General features: G+C 41.4%; 1 protein-coding gene across 4 annotated transcripts in view; it reads left to right on the top strand.

The window, feature by feature from the left end:
* Positions 1 to 22,395, top strand: part of LOC125454647 (kinesin-like protein KIF13B) — a 180,741-nt gene that overhangs the window by 101,848 nt on the left and 56,498 nt on the right. For all 4 annotated transcript variants that reach the window (XM_048535631.2, XM_048535630.2, XM_048535633.2 and 1 more), the window contains exons 12-20: positions 3,407 to 3,517; positions 6,564 to 6,698; positions 8,111 to 8,241; positions 12,006 to 12,092; positions 12,503 to 12,693; positions 13,913 to 14,120; positions 14,431 to 14,593; positions 17,013 to 17,159; positions 21,391 to 21,540. In XM_048535631.2, the coding sequence (XP_048391588.1) occupies positions 3,407 to 3,517; positions 6,564 to 6,698; positions 8,111 to 8,241; positions 12,006 to 12,092; positions 12,503 to 12,693; positions 13,913 to 14,120; positions 14,431 to 14,593; positions 17,013 to 17,159; positions 21,391 to 21,540 (1,323 nt within the window). The remainder of the gene's footprint in view (positions 1 to 3,406; positions 3,518 to 6,563; positions 6,699 to 8,110; positions 8,242 to 12,005; positions 12,093 to 12,502; positions 12,694 to 13,912; positions 14,121 to 14,430; positions 14,594 to 17,012; positions 17,160 to 21,390; positions 21,541 to 22,395) is intronic.

Below are 22,395 nucleotides of genomic sequence, written 5' to 3'. Positions count from 1 at the left end.
GGACAGGATTTACATGTATTTGGAAAGGCAAGGACTCGTTAGGGATAATCAACGTGGCTTGTGCATGGCAAGTCATATCTCACTAACTTGTTCAAGTTTTTTTGAAGAAGTAATGGAAAGGAGTGATGAGGGCAGAGTGCTGGACATAATCTCTATGGACTTCAGTAAGGCATTTGACAAGGTTCCTCATGGCGGACAGTTTAGCAAGGTTAGATCACGAGGAATACAGGTGTGAATACCTATTTAGATACAGAACTGGCTTGAAGGTAGAAGAGCGATGGTGGTGGTTGAGGATTGCTTTTCAGACTCGAGGCCTGTGACTAGCGGTGTGCTGGGAGGATCGCTGCTGGGTCGACTGCTTTGTGTCATTTATATAAATGATTTGGAAGTGAACATTGGAAGTGTGGTTGACAAGTATGCAGGTGACATTAAAATTGGAGGTATAATGGACAGTGAAGAAGGTTCAGAGTACAGCGGGGTCTTGATCAGATGGGCTAATGGGCCAAGGAGTGGCATATGGTATTTAATTTAGATACATATGAGATGCTCCGTTTTGGAAAGGTAATTCAGGGCACGATTTGTACACTTAATGGTAAGGTCCTGGGCAGTGTTGTTGAACAAAGAGACCTAGGAGTACACGTTCACAGTTCCTTGAAAGTGGAATCGCACATAAATAGAATAGTCAAGAAGGTGTTTGATATGATAATAAAATGTGAGGCTGGATGAACACAGCAGGCCAAGCAGCATCTCAGGAGCACAAAAGCTGACGTTTCGGGCCTAGACCCTTCATCAGAGAGGGGGATGGGGGGAGGGAACTGGAATAAATAGGGAGAGAGGGGGAGGCGGACCGAAGATGGAGAGTAAAGAAGATAGGTGGAGAGGGTGTAGGTGGGGAGGTAGGGAGGGGATAGGTCAGTCCAGGGAAGACGGACAGGTCAAGGAGGTGGGATGAGGTTAGTAGGTAGCTGGGGGTGCGGCTTGGGGTGGGAGGAAGGGATGGGTGAGAGGAAGAACCGGTTACGGAGGCAGAGACAGGTTGGACTGGTTTTGGGATGCAGTGGGTGGGGGGGAAGAGCTGGGCTGGTTGTGTGGTGCAGTGGGGGGAGGGGATGAACTGGGCTGGTTTAGGGATGCAGTGGGGGAAGGGGAGATTTTGAAACTGGTGAAGTCCACATTGATACCATATGGCTGCAGGGTTCCCAGGCGGAATATGAGTTGCTGTTCCTGCAACCTTCGGGTGGCATCATTGTGGCAGTGCAGGAGGCCCATGATGGACATGTCATCAAGAGAATGGGAGGGGGAGTGGAAATGGTTTGCGACTGGGAGGTGCAGTTGTTTGTTGCGAACTGAGCGGAGGTGTTCTGCAAAGCGGTCCCCAAGCCTCCGCTTGGTTTCCCCAATGTAGAGGAAGCCGCACCGGGTACAGTGGATGCAGTATACCACATTGGCAAATGTGCAGGTGAACCTCTGCTTAATGTGGAATGTCATCTTGGGGCCTGGGATGGGGGTGAGAGAGGAGGTGTGGGGACAAGTGTAGCATTTCCTGCGGTTGCAGGGGAAGGTGCCGGGTGTGGTGGGGTTGGAGGGCAGTGTGGAGCGAACAAGGGAGTCACGGAGAGAGTGGTCTCTCCGGAAAGCAGACAGGGGAGGGGATGGAAAAATGTCTTGGGTGGTGGGGTCGGATTGTAAATGGCGGAAGTGTCGGAGGATAATGCGTTGTATCCGGAGGTTGGTAGGGTGGTGTGTGAGAACGAGGGGGATCCTCTTGGGGCGGTTGTGGCGGGGGCGGGGTGTGAGGGATGTGTCGCGGGAGACGCGGTCAAGGGCGTTCTCAATCACCGTGGGGGGAAAGTTGCGGTCCTTAAAGAACTTGGACATCTGGGATGTGCGGGAGTGGAATGTCTTATCGTGGGAGCAGATGCGGCGGAGGCGGAGGAATTGGGAATAGGGGATGGAATTTTTGCAGGAGGGTGGGTGGGAGGAGGTGTATTCTAGGTAGCTGTGGGAGTCGGTGGGCTTGAAATGGACATCAGTTACAAGCTGGTTGCCTGAGATGGAGACTGAGAGGTCCAGGAAGGTGAGGGATGTGCTGGAGATGGCCCAGGTGAACTGAAGGTTGGGGTGGAAGGTGTTGGTGAAGTGGATGAACTGTTCGAGCTCCTCCTCTGAGGTGTTTGATATGCTTGCCTTTATTGTTCAGTGCATGGAGTATTGGAGTTGTGGCTGTACAGGATATTGATTAGGTCACTGTTGGGAGTATTGCCTGCAATTCTGGTCCCCGTCCTGTAGGAAGGATGTTGTGAAACTGGAAAAGGTTTTTTAAAAAAAAGACTTAAGAGTATGTTGCAAGGTTTGGAGAGTTTGAGCTATGCTGAGAATCTGAGTAGGCTGGGGCTATTTTGCCTGGACTGTTGGAGGCTGAGGGGTGACATTGTGGAGATTTATAAAATCATAAAGGATATGGATAAGGTCAATAGGCAAAGTCTTTTCCCTGAGGTGGGAGAATTCTGAACTGGAGGGGATGGGTTTAAAGTGAGAGGGGAAAGATAGAAAAGGGACCTCAGGGGCAAGTTTTCAAGCAGAGGATGGTACATATATGGCATGAGCTTCCAGAGGGACTAGTGGATGTTGGTACAATTCCAATATTTAAAAGGTATCTGGATGTGTGTATGAATACCGAGGGTTTAGAGGGATATGGGCCAAATGCAGGCAGATGGGTTGAGATTTATATCGGACATCTGATGGGCATGGAGGAGTTGAACCAAAGGGTCTGTCTCCATGCTGTATATCTCTATGCCTGACGTCAATATGAACGTGTTTGTTCATGTTCACCCGAACCTTTGCACCACTGCATCCCAAATGTGAGGCTAGATAATTTTCTGTCAGGGGTGTGAAAATTGCAAGAACGTTTATAGCCTGAGGCTAGGTGCGCAAATGTTACTTTCAATTGTTCTGGGACTGAGATGTTTGAGATGAAATATTAACCGGAATACAGGCTTGAAAGTGTGTACACTTGTAAGTTGCATGGCCTACAGAAAATTTCAATTAACAAGAAAAAAGACTGAGCTGCTTAATAAATTCCCTAGAATGATTGCAAGACAGATGAAGCCATTTGGCCGTTGTGTGTGGGCTGGGTGTCTCTTGGAGCAACTCCGATGATCCCACTTCTGCCCTTTGCCTGTAGCCATGCTAATGATTTTCTTTCAGGTGCTTATCCCATTTTTTAAAAAGTGAATTATATCTGCCTCCAATATACACACAACTTAGTACTTTGCAGGTCCTGACCACTTGCTGCATTAAAAACATTCCAACCCATGTTGCCCAGTTTATCTTAGTTTTGGTTTTAAATGCTGATTTTAGAATTTATCGTTTTGGCTTAATTGCATATTTACGTTTTCCATACCAGGCAATGAAAGCCCCAGAGCTGAAGGATCGTTTGGAAGAATCTGAAAAACTAATTCAGGAAATGACTGTTACATGGGAAGAAAAGCTGAGGAAGACTGAAGCTATTGCACAGGTATGTTCTGCAATATAACATTCACCAGATGTCAGAAGGAACTGTAGAGTCAGAGACAGCGCAATGTGGAGCTGGAGATAGGCAGCAAGCCAGGCAGCCTCAGAAGACCAGGAAAGTTGACGTTTCAGGTCGGGACCCTTCTTCAGAAATGGGGAGGGGTAAGGGAGCTGGGAAATAAATAGAGAGAGCAGCGGTGGGCCTGGGGAAAGGTAGGTGGGATTGTGATAGATGACTGCATGTAGGCAATAGTGGGGATTGCTTGGCAGGAAGGAAAGGGCAGGTAGGTGGGAGAGGAGATGAACATGTTGTGTCAGGTCAAGGAGGCGGGGAAATGCATGAGATGCTGTTGAGGGCATTTTTGATCATTGGAGAGGGGGATGTCGTGGTTCTTGAAGTAGGAGGCCATCTGGGATGTTTGGGAGTGGACGGCTGCATCTGGGGAGCAGATGTGGCGGAAGCAGAAGAATAGAGAGTAAGGGATCACATTCTTGCAGGAGGGTGGGAGAGAGGAGGAGTGGTCCAGCTAGCTATGGAAGTCAGTGGGCCTGAAATAAATGTCGGTGTTAAGTCGGTTACCAGAGATGGAAAGGTCCAGGAAGGGGAGGGAGGTATCGGAGATGGTCCAGGTAAATTTGAGGTTAGGGTGAAAGGTGTTAGTAAAGTTGATGAACTTTCCAAGCTCCCCCTGGGAGCATGACAGCTCTGAAACAGCTATCAACATAGCGAAGGACGAGGTGGGGCATGGTGCCAGTATAACAGCGGAAAAGGGATGGTTCTACATATCCGACGAAGAAGCAAGCATAACTCAGAGCCATTTGGGTGCCCACAGCCACACCCTTAGTTTGTAGGAAGTAGAAGTTATTCAGGCTAAGGACAAGTTCCATAAAGTGGATGCGGCTATCGCTGGACGGGGACTGGTTGGGCGTGCGGGACAAGGAAGAAGTGGAAGGCTTTTAGCCCATCTGCATGGGCGATACAAGTGTACAGGGATTTGATGTCCATATTGAAAATGAGGTGTTGGGAGGCCAGGGAACTTGAAGTCTTGGAGGAGAGTGGTGTCCCGGATGTAGGTGGGGAGTTCCTGGACCATAGGGGGAAAAGACAGAGGCAGGGTAAGTGAATCTTGCTGGGCCAAGGTAGTGCGCAGTGTTTGCAACTCCATGTACCTTAGTAAATGACCTGAGTTTGAATCTTTCCAGGATTGATGAGATTAGACTCTTTTGCAGTGAGCTGTACAGGTTCTAAGGGACCTCCAACAATGGCAATAATCTTAGTTTGTGCAAGGTATGATTCCAACCACTGGGGAGTTTCCTGCCCAATTCCCATTGACTTCAGTTTTGTTTCTGCTTCTTGATGCCATTCGTTCAAACGTAGCCTTTACGTTAACAGGTGTCAACTCTCACTTCACCTCTGGAATTCAGCTCCAAGTCTGAAATAATGTCAGGTGTTAAGTGGTCCTGACGGAACCCAAACTAAGTGTCAGTGAGCAAGCTGTTGCCAAGCAGATACTCTTTGATAGCACTGTTGATGACCCATACTGTCTCACTACTGATGATCAAGCGTCACTGCAAAATGTTGGCAATTGACTGGTTCAGATTTATCTTGCCTTTTGTGCACAGCGCATACCTGGGGAATTTGTCAATTGCCAATACTTGAAGCTGGCTAGGGGTGTGGCAAGTTCTAGTATTCAGTACTATTGCTGTTTCTTGGTACCACTTAGTGAATCGAATTGACTGAAAATTGGCAATTGTGATGCTATGGATTTCTGGGGGATGCTGAGATGTATCATCCATTTTATGAGGTTAATGGCAGAACCTTTAAGAACATTAGCATACAGACAGATCTGAGCATGCAGGTTCACAGTTGCTTAAAGGTGGCAACATAGGTGGCCAAAGTGATTAAAAGGCAAATGGCACACTTGCCTTTTTTATATTTCTGGTTGTAGATTGCTGAGTGGATTTCCACCGACATTGCTGTGTCCAGATTTTGCTCCCAGCTCACTAATCCTGTCTGTGCTGCTCCAACAACACTCTGGCCTTCGGGTATCTGAGTCAGTGTTGAAGAATAGATGCATGCTTCCCCCATCTCTGGTGAACATCTGAAATCCATAAAATCCACGTGTTGTTTCAGTTAACAACTCTAAAAGAGCCTTTAGTGGTCCTTCATTTTGCCTTGCTACTTTCAACTCTTGCACTATGTATATATTGAAAGTTGAGTTATTACATTTGTTCAATGCTATTGACATAAAATCTAGACTTCTTAATTGTTATCATTTTAATTTTACAGTTGTTTTAAACTGTCACATTAAATATTATTTTCATTTTCTCATCTGTTTGTTATTTTGATTACCTGTTGCTGTTCAGCTCTCCATGTCGAAAATTTTATCTCTGTTCCCCATTTCTATACTCTTTTTACAATCACATGCTGCAGGGTTCCTCCTTTTTTTATTTGTACTGGCTTTGTCATGCCTGTTTTCCTCCCTATTCCAAAGTCTATTTGATCATCTTGCAGATCTGTTTACCATTTTTCTTGTATGTCTTCAGTCATGCACTGTCGCAGTAATGCATTCTGTAATTTTCAGTTATATCATTCATCCTTATCCGAACTTCCAAGCCTGTCATTGATTACAAAATAGTAAACAGTAACTATCCAACAGTAATCTGAGCAGGAGGTTCAGATAACTTAGAATGTTAATTTGTTTTTGATATCTGAATTGCCTGATTTTAATTACTGATTTGTAATTGTGCGCAACAATCTTGTTACTGTTTTGAGAACGGAATCGGCAATCCTCTGAAAAGTTGAAGCATTACTATGTACACAATGAAAATGTAACTAAATTAGTTTGTTTAAACAAGGCCTGATGCTTTAAGCAGATAAGGGCTGCGTTTACTTCAGTAATGATGATTGAAGTTTATATTTATGTCAGTTTCCCTGCTTCTCTGTCTTTGCTATTCATTGTTGCAATTATACGGTGTTGAATGTATCCTGGTATCCTCCTCAAAATATTTTTAAATAGATTTGTATGATTTACTGACTCTGTTTACAGGAGCGCCAGAAGCAATTGGAAAGGCTTGGTATTTCTCTCCAGTCCTCGGGTATCAAAGTTGGAGATGACAAGTGTTTCTTGGTGAATCTGAATGCGGATCCAGCCTTGAATGAGCTGCTTGTTTACTACTTAAAGGTACCGCTGCTTGTGGATAATAGTGTAATTTCTGTTCTAACATTGCATTGTCAACCCTGGCTATGATTTATGCAGAGCTCTTACTGTTGCCACATGTTCCCTTTTCACAGCTGACAAAAAACAATTGTATTAAATTGTTTTGACTTGCCTTTAAAAGGGTAACATCTTTTGTGGTTTTTCCAACCTTTTGCTTGATCTATTGAGTTAAAGATCACTAGGAGCCCTTTGTTTCATTGCTAAGTTCCAGACCTCAATTGAACATGGTTAGGTTTGACGACTAAGGGCCTCAGACTTGAAATTTGTCCCAATCTAATCCATACGTAAATAAGTTACTTCCTAGCAGGAACTAAATAAATGATATATGGAATAAAAACCTAAAGAACTGCTCATGCTGTAAATCAGAAACAAAAACAGAAGTTGCTGGAAAAGCTCGGCAGGTTTGGCAGCTGTGGAGAGAAATCAGAGTTCACATTTTGGATCTGGTTACCCTTCCTCAGAATGCTGTATGGAGCTTGGGCACAGATCAGCCATAACTTTATCGAATGACTGACCAGGCCCAAGGGTCCAAACGGGAACTCCTAGCGCTATCTAGAAATGAGCTACAAGCATGATGGCTCTGCGCGGTCCCCTTTCTTTCTGCCATTAAAAATAATGGTCTTTGGTACTTGCTGAGATTTAAAACAGATTTTTTTCCCCCCAAGCATTCTACCTACTGAGAACCAGAGTTCATAACTATTACTCTATCAAACTGCAATAATCTGTAAATTACAAATAGAGCTTTAAAAATCCCTTGGAGCAGTGCTTTCCCAAAAATAAACAACTGGAGAAGCAGGGAAGATGCTTTGAACGTGAGCAGAAGGCAAGGAAAAGAAAATCTCAAAGATTCGCTCAATTTCCTTGCTGGTTTCTTCATGTTTATGTGCTTCACTTCTCATTATATCGAGGAATTTGTGTATAGTGGTTTGTTTCTCCAAGAAACGCTGCGTTGTTGTCTCAGCTGCAGACAAGTCAACAAGTAGAGTGGCCATGCAAAGGCAGTAGAAAATAGGATATGTCATTCAAGTTTGCATGAATATAGTTGTACTCTTTCTGAATGATCCTTATTCATAGAACCTGACTACACAGAATGAAGTCATTCAACTTGTCTTGCTTATTTTAGACACCTAACAATTAGTGCCACACGCCTTGTTTTTCCTCATAGCCCAACAAGTTTCTTGCCTTCACTTATTCAAACATTTGAAAGTTAATATGGAATCTACTTTCACTGTACATTCCAGGTCGTAATACAGTGAAGCATTGACAACTTGTAGTTACTGTTGGTATCGAAAGCAGGTATTCTGGTTGTTGGGAGATCTGGTCTGTAATGTGGAAGAGAGGTATCTGATCGTTGTAATTTTTTTTTCATTTGACAGAACCACACTCTAGTTGGCTCTGATGATTCCCAGGATATCCAACTGTGTGGCATGGGAATACTTCCTGAACACTGTGTCATTGATATTTCTCCAGAAAGACGAGTCATTCTCACACCAATGCAAAACTCCAGGTGAGATTCTTTAACTCAAAATCGAGTGGTTGATTAAAAATGTGACCAACATTAATTCTAATCTGATCAAGTGGGCAGATTCTTGCACCTGGACTGTGGAAATTATTGTTTTTAAACTAAAAAGTAAACTCTAGTCAGTATGGCAAACTATTGTAAAGCTTATCCATCTGTATATGGAAACATCAGGCTCCTCCCAGATATCCTAATTCTTTACTCTGGCTTCTAAAACATCGCTGATGTTAATAGTACCATTGGCAACTGTGTGATCAGTCGTTTGGCCCTTGAATTCTGGAATTCCCTCTCTAAAACATAAAATTTATGAGCAGGAGTAGGCTCTTTGCCCTGTGACCCTATTCCACCATTCAGCAAGATCATAGCTAATCGTCCAATTCCCTAACCTGTCCTACTTATTCCCCCATACCCTTAATCCCTTTAGCTTTAAGAAAAATATTTCCTCCTTGGAAATGTTTACTGTTTTGGACCTGACTGTTCTTTGTGGCAAAGATTTCCACACTCTAGATGACGATGCTCCTCCTTGTCACACTCCACCCTGCGTCTTTACACTGTGATTCTAGCCCTGAACTCTCCAGCCGTCAGGAACATCCTGCGTTTAACCTTTTATAGTCCTGTTAAAAATTTACAGGTATCTATAAGATCTCATCCCCACTCTTGCTCATTCTTCTGAACTCTACTGAACAGAAAACATAGAACATAGAACAGTACAGGCCCTTCAGTCCATTATGTTGTGCCGACCTATTATTCTACTAAGATCAAACTATCCTGCATGTGCCTATCCAAGAGTCGCTTGAAAGTCTCTTAAAGTATCTGACTCCACCACCACTGCCGGCAGCACATTCCACACGCTCACCACTCTGTGTGAAGAACCACCTCTGACATCTCCCCTGTACCTTCCTCCAATCACCTTAAAATTATGCCCCATCACTCTGGCCATCCTCTTGTTCCTCACGTAAGCATAGAGCGCCTTAGGCTTTTCCTTGATCCTACCCACCAAGGTTTTCTCATAGCCCCATCTAGCTCTCCTAAGTCCATTCTGCAGTTCCTTCCTGGCTACCTTGTAGACCTCTCGAGCCCCATCTGATCCTTGCTTCCCCAACATTAAGTAAGCTTCCTTCTTCCTCTTGACGAGTTGTTCCACATGTCTTGTCATTCCAAGGTTTCTTCACCTTATAATCCTTTCCTTGCCTCAGTGGGACAAACCTATCCAGTACTAGTAGCAACTGCTCCCTAAACAACCTCCACATTTCTATTGTGCATTTCCCTGAGAACATCTGATCCCAGTAGGTGCTCCGTAGTTCTTGCCTAAAAGCATTGTAATTCCCCCTCCCCCAATTAAATACTTCCCGTACTGTCTGCTGCTATCCCTCTACGTGACTATAGTAAAGGGCAGGGAATTGTGATCACTATCACCGAAATGCTGTTGCACCGAGAGATCTGACGCTGAGAGATCGTCACCAAGCACCAAATCCAATATGGCCTCTCCTCTAGAGATAATGGGAACTGCAGATGCTGGAGAATTCCAAGATAATAAAATGTGTTCATCCAGCCTCACATTTTATTATCTTGGCCTCTCCTCTAGTTGGCCAATCTAGGTATTGAGTCAGAATGTAGCCCTAACCAATTCATTCTGTTTTCATCTACCAGTTCTCCCATCCCAGGAATCATTTTGGTAGAACATTCTTCTGAATGAGGAGCAGGAAACCAAAACGGCATGCAGAAAAATAGGTGTGGCCTCACTAACACCCTGTATAATTGCAGCAAGACACCCCTGCTTTCGTACTGAAATTCTTGTGCTACAAAAACTTTTTCTTTCATCATTGCTTACTGCACCTGGATGCTTGCTTTCAGTCACTGGTGTATAAGGATGCAGAAGCCTTGGTTGCACCACCTCCTTTCCCAATCAGATAATCTGTTTTAAGTAGCAAAATGTCAATTGAGCATTGACGGACATAAGACCAGAAGACATAGGAGTGGAAGTAAGGCCATTTGGCCCATCAAGTCCGCTCTGCCATTTAAATCATGGCTGATGAGCACTTCAACTCCACTTCCCTGCACTCTTCCCCCGTAGCCCTTGATTCCTTCTAAGATCAAGAATTTGTCGACCTCTGCCTTGAAGGCATCCAACGTCCCGAATCTTTATTCTCTGGCCACAAGTGAGGTCTGAGGCCTGGGGAATAGCCAATGTTGCACCATTGTTTAAGAAGGGTAGCAGGGATAATCCTGGAAATTACAGGCCTTTGAGTCTCACATTGGTGGTAGGGCAATTATTGGAAAACTTTCTTAGGGACAAAATCTATACACATTTGGAAGCAAATTAACTTATTAGCGATAGCGTGGTTTTGTGCAGGTCATGCCTCATTAAATTGATCAAGTTTTTTGAGTAGGTGACGCAGATGGTTGAGAGGGATAAGCAGTTGATGTTGTCTACATGGACTTCAGTAAAGCCTTTGACAAAGTCCCTCATAGCAGACTGGTACAAAAGGTGTGGTTACAGGGTATTGAGTGAACTGACAAGATGGATGCAGAACTGGCTTAGCCATTGGAGACAGAGGGTAGTGGTAGAAGATATAAATGATTTGGAGGAAATCGGAGCTAGTCTAATTGGTAAGTTTGCGGACGATACAAAGATTGGTGGATTGCACATAGTGAGGAGGATTGTCAGAGGATATGGCAGGATATTGATCACTTGGAGGCAAGAGCAGAAAAATGGCAGATGTAGTTTAATCCCAGACATATGAGAGTTGATGCATTTTGGAAGGTCAAGTACAGGTGGAAATTATGCAGTGACTGGCAGAACCTTTAATAGTATTGATATGCAGAGGGATCTGGGTATGCAGCTCCATACATCATTGAAGGTGGCAGAGCAGGTAGATCAGGTAGTAAAGAAGGCTTAAAGGCATGCTTGCTTTTGTTGAAGGGGCATTGAGTGTAAGGATAGGCAAGTTATGCTGTAGCTTTATAGAACTTTAGTTAGGCCACACTTAGAATATTGTGTACAGTTCTGGTCACCACAATACCAGAAGGACATGGATGCTTTGGAGGTGGTACAGAAAATGTTACCCAGAATATTGCCTGTTATGTGGTATTTTAGCTACGAAGAAAGGTCGGCCAGATTTGGGTTTGTATCCACTGGAACGCCGGGGGTTGAGTGGCCACCTTATAGAAGTTATTAAGATTGTGAATTGTATGATAGAGTGGAAAGTATGAGACTTTCCCAGAGTAGAGGGGGCAAATACTAGGGGACACAGGTTCAAGGTGCGAGGTTGGGGGAAGTTTATAGAGAAATGTGCAAAGGATGGCGAGTGTCGAGGAGTTGGTGATGTGGACACAATAGCAGCATTCAAGAAGCATCTGGACGAAGATCTGACTTGGAAGAGCATAGAGGGACATGGATCCTGTAAGTGAAGACAGTATCAGTATAGAAGGGCAAAATGTGTCAGCACAGACTTGGAGGGCCAAAGGGCCTGTTCCTGTGCAGTATTGTACTTTGTTTATCCACATTATACGTTATTGGTCATGAATTTACCCACTCGCTGAACTTGACCAAATCACGTTGAAGCTGTTGCTTCTTGAAACCGCTTGTCTCTCCATTTGTGTTTTCGTATCATATTTTAATTTATTTGGTTCTGTGAAATGCCTAGAGATCTTTTAGTATGTTAAAGGCACAAGTTTTTGAAATTAACGGTGTGTTGTCAACTTAACCAGAGTTTTCACAGCCTCTGGTTGTAATCTCTCTTTCTTTCTAGAACATTTGTGAATGGCTCCCTGCTGACCAACCCCGTGCAGCTTCACCACGGTGATCGTATCCTTTGGGGAAATAACCATTTCTTCAGGTAAATTTGTGTGACTATAAAATTAAGTTTGCTCGTTCTTCTCCAGGCTGTTTATCATATGGCACTTTAAGTTAGAAACTCAGTCATAATATTTCTGTTGTGTTGAGAGTGAAGTTTTGTGGCCTGGTTCATTGTTTTAATTATTGCTGTGTTGCAAGAGATACTGGATAAATGTTGCACATTCCAAATCATGTGAAACCTGTTCACCTGCATTCTCCAGGACTCGGGCTGGGGCGGGGCTAGGATTTACCTGGAGACAGTTTAAGGATGAGGAGTCTTGATTGTATTTATTGGAACTATTACTGGTGACAGCAGAAGTAAGCCCATAAGACAGGAAGCATCAAGACAGGAATGCAAAATTTCTAAGTCTACTGAGTCCGAAATAACATTTTCGTTTCTTTCTTTAACAGAATTAATTTGCCAAAAGCCAAACAGAAAAAAGCACAGGAGGAAGACGGAGGGGAGAGTCCCATGAAGCCAAGTTCCAGTACTGAGCAACTGGATGGAGATGGGGACAGTGCCAGTGAGGGCTCCAGTGAAAGCAATTACAACTATGAGTTTGCACAGATGGAGGTCACTATGAAGGCTCTTGGCAACAATGGTAAGAAAGAAACACTTACTACCCTCACCTTAGAGAATTAATTTGGTTCAGGTAGCACTATGTTAAAGAAAGGAAGGCTTGTATTCTCTTGAGATAACACAGTATGGAGCTGGAGGAACACAGCAGGCCAGTAGCATCAGAGGAGCAGGAAAATTGATGTTTCGGGCTGGGACCCTTCTTCAGAAACATCACCTTTCCTGCTCCTCTGATGCTGCCTGGCCGGGTGTGTTCCTTCAGCTCCATATTGTGTTATCTCTGACCCCAGCATTGGCAGTTCTTACTATCTCCTTGTATTCTCTAGCACCTCTCACCACCACTGAGCATGTTTTATCCTGTCTGGTTATGTATTTAAGTTGTGGTTGCGACAGTTCCTTACCCAGTGAAACTAAAAATGTGATATCATGTAGAAGGCTGATGTTGCATGGATTTTATTAGTTAATCTGCAGCTTGAATTGAGGAAGTGATAGACAAAAGAGTAATGAATTCTGCAGCATAGAAAGTGACCCATTGTAGCTGCGAAGGTTATCAAACATCCATCCAATGTTTAAAAAACACCAAAAGAACTGAAGATGCTGGAAATCTGAAACAAAATTAGAAACTACTGGAAAAGCTCAGCAGGTCTGGCAGCATGTATGGAGAAAAATCAGTTAACATTACAGGCCCAGTGTCAGGGAGGTTGGATATTCTTCAAATACACTTTCTTTACCTTTTTGGAATTCTAATAGATTACCATTTTTTTACTTAGAAAAGAAAACACACCGGGTGCTGGAAATTGAAACCTCTGGCAACATCTGAAGATGGAAACAGAAGTGGTGTTTCAAATTGAGAACTTGCATCAAACCCCAGACAGTCTTTCATGTAGATCTGGAAGCAGAGGAGAATTTCAGATAGATGGTTCAGGCTTTGATGCAAGTCTCAATTTGAAACACTAATTCTATTTCCATCTTCAGATGTTGCCACCCCTCCTAAGCATTGCCAGAAGTTTCTATTTTTGTACCAGATTTCCAGCAGCTGGAGTATTTTCTTTTCTAAGCATGAAATAGTAGCTTGTTAGACTTCTGAAAAAGGAAATAAATTGTGATTGAAGAATATCCAATCTCTCTGTTATGTACACACCTAGAACAAAACTTGCCCCTTACCCCTTGATGGATATAGAACATTGCATGTGGCAGCAAGACTTTGCGCATTGTACTGATTCCATGACTTATTGTATTGGCAGATGCGATGCAGTCGGTTTTGCAGAGGTTGGAACGCCAGCATGAGGAGGAGAAGCGCTCTGCACTTGAGCAACAGCGCCTAATGTATGAGCGGGAACTGGAGCAGTTGCGTAGACGTTTGTCTCCAGAGAAACATTACCGTAGTATGGAGCGCCTTTCATTTGGCTCCCCCAGTACTCAACAGCGACTTCGTCAGTGGACAGAAGAGAGGTGAGTCAGTGGCATGCTCTGTGTTTTTCCACGAAGATCTCATTGTAGGGTTGCACGGGGTGATTCTTTCCTTGTCCTTTCAAGATGATGTGCATGTACTTCTGGGAAACATTTCTACTGCTGTCACCTGAGTTAGAACTCACTTGTGTGTTGTGTCAAAATGGCTGGAGGATGGGGTCAAAATTAATCAACTGGATTTTGTTTCTTTCTGGAATTTTACGTCTTGTGTTCTTTAATAATTGTGTGTATTGTAAGTAGCTATTTATAACTACATTTTCTGCTTTTCACAATGGATTTCTGATCCTTCCAGAGAAGCAATGCTCAACCTTAGTCTTCTGAAGTTGCAAGAGCAGATTGCCAAGGCAAATCATTATGTGCATGAAGCAAATTACATTGCCGAAGAGATGGAGAAGAAGACAGAGTATCAAGTTACTCTGCAGATTCCAGCTTCCAGCCTAGATGCTAATCGAAAGGTAAAAATTGATATGTACCATGTTCTGAAGTTAAGATGGAAATTGAGAGTATGACTTTGATTTCCTTTATTTTACTATTCCTGAAGTGCTGTGAGCTTTGATATATCCTGTGTTTCAATACACCTGGTAAAGTTCTGCTTTGGTAGAAGCTCAGATAGTTTAAAGTACTAATCTTGAGAACTGGTTTAAAAAGAAAAATTGTATGGATAGTCATGAATGTTAATCCTTCTACCCTGAACAAAACAGGTGGAAGAGATTTTGAGGCAGCTCATTATGGAGAAAAGGAATCTTGAGGTAAATATACCATACAGAAATCTGAAGGAGTTGTGGCTCAAGTATAATGTAAGCAGATGCACTGTTATAATTAATATGGTCATCCACAATCTAACACTAAAAAATATCTCATGTGTTTGCACATGCATCCTCTGGCTTAGGGGAGGGAAATTGAAATTTCTCAGGGAACAAGAATGAATTGGTAAATGGTGAGTGATTTGATAAAAATACAGCCCTTGAAAATAAGCAAGAAACAATTAAACAAGTCATCACCAACAGGGGTTCTGTCGTGACAGGTAGAAAGCCTGTTGTAAGGAAGTTGAAGTTCACGAGGCAGATAAAACATTTTTCTTTCCCAAATTGAATGTCAAATGTGTTGGCTTGGCAAAGATCGAGGATATGGACAGTAAGGTTTTCCCCAAGCCACACTATTAAAGTACTTAAGCCACAGTCTTGAGAAGAGTGTTGTACCTTGGGTGTAATTTTCATTTCCCCGTTAGATCTTTTTATCTCTATTTGTTCGGACATTGCCTGGTTTAGGACTGAATTAATTGATGTAAAAAAAATTTCTTGCAAATAACACTTATTCCGCTAACCTAATTCACATTATCTTGGACCTGATTTGCATTATAATCAGAACAGCAGTGCTTTACATCAGAAATGAAATGTCATTACTGCACAGAATGTTAATCATCTTCATTAATGTTGGTTCTTACTGCAGACATCTGTTGTCCCTGTGAATGATTACACAGTATTGGGATTAATCTTTGCTTTGGCTCCTTGCTTGTGAATGAGGTCATCGTTGACTAGAGGTGGATCCATCGTATAATTAGTTTCAGTTGTTCCAGCAAGGCATCTGCTGTTAAATATATACTCAGTAGAAGAATACAAATGAGTAACTTTCTAAATATTGAAGAGATTAGAGAGCAGACAAGTGCAATTTATATTTGTTAAGACAAATGCAGTTGACAGAAGTGTCAGATTCTAGATCTTCCAACAGTCATTGCCGCACTCCAGTATTTATCACTGAAAGCTGTGTATCATGCCCAATTTCCTTTGTAATAAACACAGATTATTAGCAACACTCAGCAGGTCAGAAAGCATTTTTTTGGAAAGAGAAGCAGAATTAATATTTCACATTCACATCAGAATTGAAACGTTAACTCATTTCTGTCTCCACAGATGAAGTCAAACGTACCACGTATTTCTGACATCTTATATCAGATTTTTAAAAATTTTGTTTCACATCATGTAACTTATATAATGTGTTTGGTATGATGTTATAGGGTTCTTTAAACTATAATTAATTCATTTAATACAATACAGGGAATTTCAGATTGCCTTTTCATCAGTAAGACATGATGCAGAGTCCAAATTAATTGTGTGTTTTATCTGGGAGTGTTACTGTAGTTTTTCAAAATGTTAATGGAATTAACTTTCCACAGAAATGTGCCGAGTATGGTACATATGTTGTTATCCATGTCTACCTTATTTTCATGCACAGTGAAACTGCAATACAGCTCATTCTTTGTCAAATATACATTGCGCCATACATTAGTTTGCTTCATCAGTTTCTGTTCACCCACGAATACAGTCTGTGGTTGCAGCTAGTATTCTGCCAGTGCCTCATTTAAATGTATCATGTCGGATAATCCCAGCCTCAAGTACCAGGTCTTTGTGTCTAGATTCCATTGGTGAATGAGATTAATCAGTGTTTCATGACACTTTGTGATTACTTGGCTCACGTAAACAATCACTGAGTTTACAGAAGATAACCTTGGACAGTCGAGTAACCCATTTTATAGCCATCTTGTCCCAGGCAGAAATATCTTTCTCCTTCTCTCTTTGTCTCCTCAGTTGGACTCCCACACACACGTATGAGTCACAAGATTTCAGTCTTGAAATGAACCTAGATCTGAAGCTGACTTCAGCATGACTCTGGCAATTCTTGCACCGAACAGTGTAGAGTCTGTTACTGTGCTTATTCCAGTGCTTCCCCCTGTACTTCAGTTACTGGTCTGAACAGATCTTATCTTGATAAATTCTGAATTATTTCTGAGGCTCTAAGTTCTTGTGTCTGTCTGTTTGGACATTTTAGATGATTTTTGGATAAGAAATCACCTCTTTTACACTCTGTTTCCAACAGCGTGACTCCATTCTTAGTGAACCAGCCATTCAGGTGCGAAGGAAAGGTAAAGGCAAACAGATCTGGTCACTGGAGAAACTAGAAAACCGATTAATTGATATGCGTGAACTTTACCAGGAATGGAAAGACTGTGATGAGGACAATCCTGTAAGTAGATTTATGTTACCTTTTACTATATTGTTAGACTTGGGAATGTGGGAATATGCGGAAAGAGCTCATATACCGCTTGATCTCTTTTTATCGTATGTAAATAATGTATCTTTGTGAACTTGCAAGTACTGTTCTCCTCTAAGATATCATGCTGGTTATCCTATTCTATATGTACATCAGTCATTGGAATAATGAGATCTAAAGTATAATTTCAGCTACCTGTTATGTGCTGAGTATACTTGATTTCTTTTGGTAATCAAAACATTAACATTATTTGAAAGAGATTGTTAGAACCCTGGGTGACTTTTCATAACTTCCGTTTTTATTCTTTTATCAATTTTGAGCTGGAAATGACTGGTGGATTTTGGGACAGCTTGTGTAAAAACTGGGAGAAAACAGACCAACCAAGCTTTCTTTGTTTGTAAAGCGAAGCCTGGAAACTAATTACAGGCTGAGCCTTGATTTTCGAACTTTTCTAACGGATACAATGACCCCTGGGTAAAGTGTTGTAATTTAAACAGATAGCAGAAGTCGGCTATTTATGGGGTCAGTATCTTGGAATTGTTTCCAAAAGGTCTGAAAGAGACCCTATCCTCAAGCAGGTGGCAGTTGTTGAATTGAGGCCATGAAGGAGTCAATTAGTCTTTTGGGGTGGAACCAGAATTCAAGTTTTTTTTGAATTGTGTTTTCTGAGAAATAATTCCAGGCAGCTGCCAAAACAGTGTGAGGATCTGAAAGCTCCCTACCTAGTTTTTTTTACATTGACACATTATGGTATCCCAAAGAGTAGAAAGTTGAGTTAGAAAGATTGCTGACTTTGCCAGGGTGAACTGAGAAGATGATTCGAATCAATATTTCAGGGAAGCAACCAGGGATCCACATTTCTGTCTGTGAAACAGCTGATCATGAAAGCTATTTAAATAATCTGTCCAGTTTTGTTATTTTCTTGTATTCATCCCTTAACTATGCTTGTTAGTTTGTTTTTGTCTGCTTGTCTTTTGTGCTGAAAGTAATTGGTATGGGTTTAAAGCGCGGATCTTAATCGCTTACTGTATTTTTTGCTGAAGTTATTATGTATTTCATGAATAGTGAAGTCCTTTGTTTAAGACACAAAACTGGTTTCTGGAAATTAATTATTTGCAAAGCCTAGCATCGGTTATTCAAAAGTCTGGTCAGGAATCATTGGATTGACTATTTGGAGACTAGGTTTAATTTTATTGCGTTGTGTATACCAAGGTAGGAAAACTGATTTGGTTTGGCTGACTGTCTCTGTCTCTGTGTTGTAACTTAACAAAGTAATGTCAAATGTGGAATATCTTTGCACGTTTCAGGTATAACCCTGAAAAGTCCGTTCACAAGCCAGAAACAGTCCCTATCAGTCAATGATGGGTGATGATATGTGGCATTGAAAGGTCGAGTAACTGACTAGGAAAAGCAAAAATTCTTGAAAGTGAGGAATTTCATTTTAAAAACTATATTGAATAACATTGACAAGGCATGATTTACCACCTGGGGACATCAGTAATCAAATGCATAATATGAAAATGGCGTTGAATGGACATCAGACCAAGTAGGAATGACAGATTCCCTTCCAAACAGATCGAACGCAGCTAGTTCTCTAAGTGCAGTCCAACACTTTTATTCCAAGTGCTGGCTCATAAAGTACTTTATCGAATTCAGTTCACCGCTTTCAATGACAGGATTTTAACTGCTTATTCTCTGAATTTCTAATCCGATGCCATACCATTAAGTTATTCTGCTAGCACTTTCTACACATAGTGAGCGTTCTAAGGATGCTATTTTAACTGCATTCAGGTAATAGTTCCATAAATTTGATTAACTGTCTCCATTTGATTGCTAAGAAATATCCTTAAGCAATATGCTAATTAATAGGAAAATGTTAATACCTGGGAAAATCTTACCTGAATTCTGAACCTTGCTGTAAAAAAATCATTAGGTTTTGAGCCTGAGATCGTGGTTTTGGTTCCTTTGTTATTATCTCTGTGAAATGTTTGGTTCTGTGTTAAGGTGAGGAACTTTTTATGAATTGCTGTGAACTACTCAACAAATTGAACTAGATTGCAATAGTAGTTTGGCATTTATGCCAATAATTTTGCAAGACTTTGTTAGGAACTTAGAGAGGAGCCATTTAAACTTTGGAGCCTGTTATCCCCCTCTTGTGGCTGAAGTAGCTATTGTTGTATAATATACACGATTTGTATCGCACCTGGTCACACCTTTCAGAAATATCCAAAGTGTTTCATGTGTAATAAATGTCTTTCAAATTGCAATGTGATTATTACACAGACAAATGTGTCCATCAGTTTGTTTGTTACAAAATTTCATAACTGCAGTAAGATATCAATGAAGAGCTAACAAGATGTAGAGCTGGATGAACACAGCAGGCCAGGCAGCATCAGAGGAGCAGGAAAGTTGACGTTTCAGGTCTGGACCCTTCAGAAAATTTTTTTTTATTCTGAAGAAGAGTCCAGACCAGAAACGTCAGCCTTCCTGCTCCTCTGCTGCTTGGCCTGCTGTGTCCATCCAGCTCTGCACCTTGTTATCTCAGATTCTTCAGCATCGGTAGTTCCTATTATCTCTGAAGATATCAATAAACCTGTTTTTGGTGGTGGTTCTTGAGGAAAAGTTATTTAAGACACAGGGGAAAGTAGCTAAAATTAATGGTTGATCTAGTTATTTTCAATTTTTGGTTGGACACCTTCAATGAAATACAATCAATACACATCCCCACCCACTCATTCCTACCCCTCCCATCACATTTTCCTTTAAATGTACACTTTGTCATAGAACACCTAAATGAGTACATTATGTCACTTATGCAAGGTTTTCTACAGTGTGTTATTGTGCTCAATGAAAATTACGAGTAAACCTCCTCAAATGCTTTTAGGGATGGGCAGTGAATGCTGGTCTGGTCAATAGCGTCCACATCTCATAAACGAATGGAAAAATAAGTTAGTATATCCACTTGATCTAATTTAACTAACGTGTACCATTCTTTTCAGAAGACTGGCCTTGTAGAATTCTGTCTCTAAAGAGTAATTGGACTACTAGTCTTAAGGTTATTAACAATTCATAGGTTTTAATGATCTGTGTGAGGATTTTCAATTTAAAACCAAATAAGCTCCATATTAACAATGTCAGATGATTTTAGTGCCTAATCCAAATGTTGCCAAATGGCATTGAGGCATTTTGCAGTATGAGACCACCCTTTGATGCTTGTTTGCTCAGTCATCAGAATGGGATCTGAACTTATAATTCTAAATGAATTAGTTTGTGTGTGTGTGTGTGTGTGTGTCATCAGTTGAGCCAAACAAAATTAAAAATGTTCTTCCTTCAGTGGGCCAGCAACATGTCTCTGATAAGAAGAGTATACCCTGATTTCTGCCAGTAGTACTTTCAAAATGTTCACAATGAGATATGTGTGAGTGACTTTAGATGAATTTGCTTTTTGATAATAAGAAAAGACTTCCTTTTCTTCCTTTGAAATCAAGTTTACTTATTGCAGCCAAACCTGTCATCTGTTTGCATCAAGATATAATCTTCTATCAGTTTATAGAGGCCCTATCTATAGCAAGGCAACCATTTGACACAACTGTGTGTATCTAAATTTGTTTCCGATTTAAAGTGCAGATCTGATACAGTTAGTTGTAAAGTAGACTTGCTGATGGTGGTAGTCTAAGTTCTAACAGATGACATTGAATTGTATTTGGAAGATTGTTAGTTGTATTATATTGTGACATGAACTGATAGTGAAAGAATATGAAGAAAATCTGCGCTCCAAATCTTATTGCCTCCATTGATATTCAGCTGCTCATGTCCAAAGATCTATTGCTCAAGAATTGGCCTGTTCCATCACAAGGCAACCCATGGCAGAAACACAACCCTGAGTCGACATCCTGTTCCAACTGAGGGACAGCTGATGACGATTAATGTTGAATGGAGAGAACATCAGAAGCACACAATTTAGTCTGTGTTTCTCATGAAATGTTAATATATTGATAAGTCTGCATATTTTAAGCAATTTGCATTTTATTTAAACTTTAAACGTTGCCTGTTTGACTTTGTTTGAGTTGTTATTCATGAGTTGCCTTAGTGATTATGAATATAACTAAGGTATCTGATCATATTCTGATACCTTGTATGATACCTTGTTTGCATGGAATTAGTTCATTTTCAGGCTGTTGGTTGAATGATCTTTCTTTTGCAGATGATGAGATCCTATTTCAAGCGAGCTGACCCGTTCTTTGATGAACAAGAAAATCATAGTCTTATTGGGGTTGCAAATGTGTTTTTGGAATTGCTCTTTTACGATGTTAAATTGCAGTATGCAGTACCCATCATTAACCAGAAGGGAGAGGTATGTGATAAATCAGTGTACTCCACTGGTAATGTTGAAAGGCTGCACTTATAAAATGTTGAATGTCATCTTTCCACCTCAGCTGTTAAGTCAAACCCCTCAGAATCTTATAAAGAAATTCTCAAATAATATGCAAGGGAAATGCCCGCTTGTTAATGTGTCTGTTTATGCCTCCTTTTTTTTAATGGTTGGATTTTTGTCAAAGTACGTACTTTATTGTTCAAGCTCATCCACCACTGCTGTATAAGTCCTGATGAACAGTGTATTTAGGTTTTAATATATATGTATTTTGAAGCTCCTGTTTTGCTCTTTCCTGCATCTTAATCATGAAAAGTACAAGTTCAAGCCAAGCAGGGATCAACATTCACTACTAAATTCAGTATGAAGTAGGTCTATTGATGGTCAGAACTTTTTTGAAAGGGAATCTCTTAGGCTGACCATTTACCTTCATTACCTGCTCCTCAGGTTTCTGATGTTTCCACTCCAGAACAATCTTTCCTCAGACCAGATTGATGTTTTGCAGAATTGAGTAATTTAAAAGGCAGTAAATTCACAGAATAAAGGTAAAAATTGCTGATGGTGCACAGGACATCTGTTGGGACCTGGAAAAATAGATGTCCTGTGCCATGATGTGGGTCGGTATCCAAAAAGCCTGTGGAATTTGCTGTCACAGAAACTGTTTGAGGCCAAATGATTGAATAATACTAACAAGGAGTTGGATATTGTTCTTGGGCTAAAGGGGGTCGTAGAATATGGGGAGAAAGTGGGAACAGGGTACTGAGTTGGATGACCAGTCAAAATCATATTGAATGCCGGAGCAAGCTTGAAGAGCTGAATGGACTACTCCTCCCCTAT

Source organism: Stegostoma tigrinum, chromosome 9 (assembly GCF_030684315.1).
Source record: "Stegostoma tigrinum isolate sSteTig4 chromosome 9, sSteTig4.hap1, whole genome shotgun sequence".
Classification (NCBI taxonomy): domain Eukaryota; kingdom Metazoa; phylum Chordata; class Chondrichthyes; order Orectolobiformes; family Stegostomatidae; genus Stegostoma; species Stegostoma tigrinum.
Note: the sequence above shows the minus strand (reverse complement) of the source record. Positions and strands in the feature narration are given on the sequence as shown.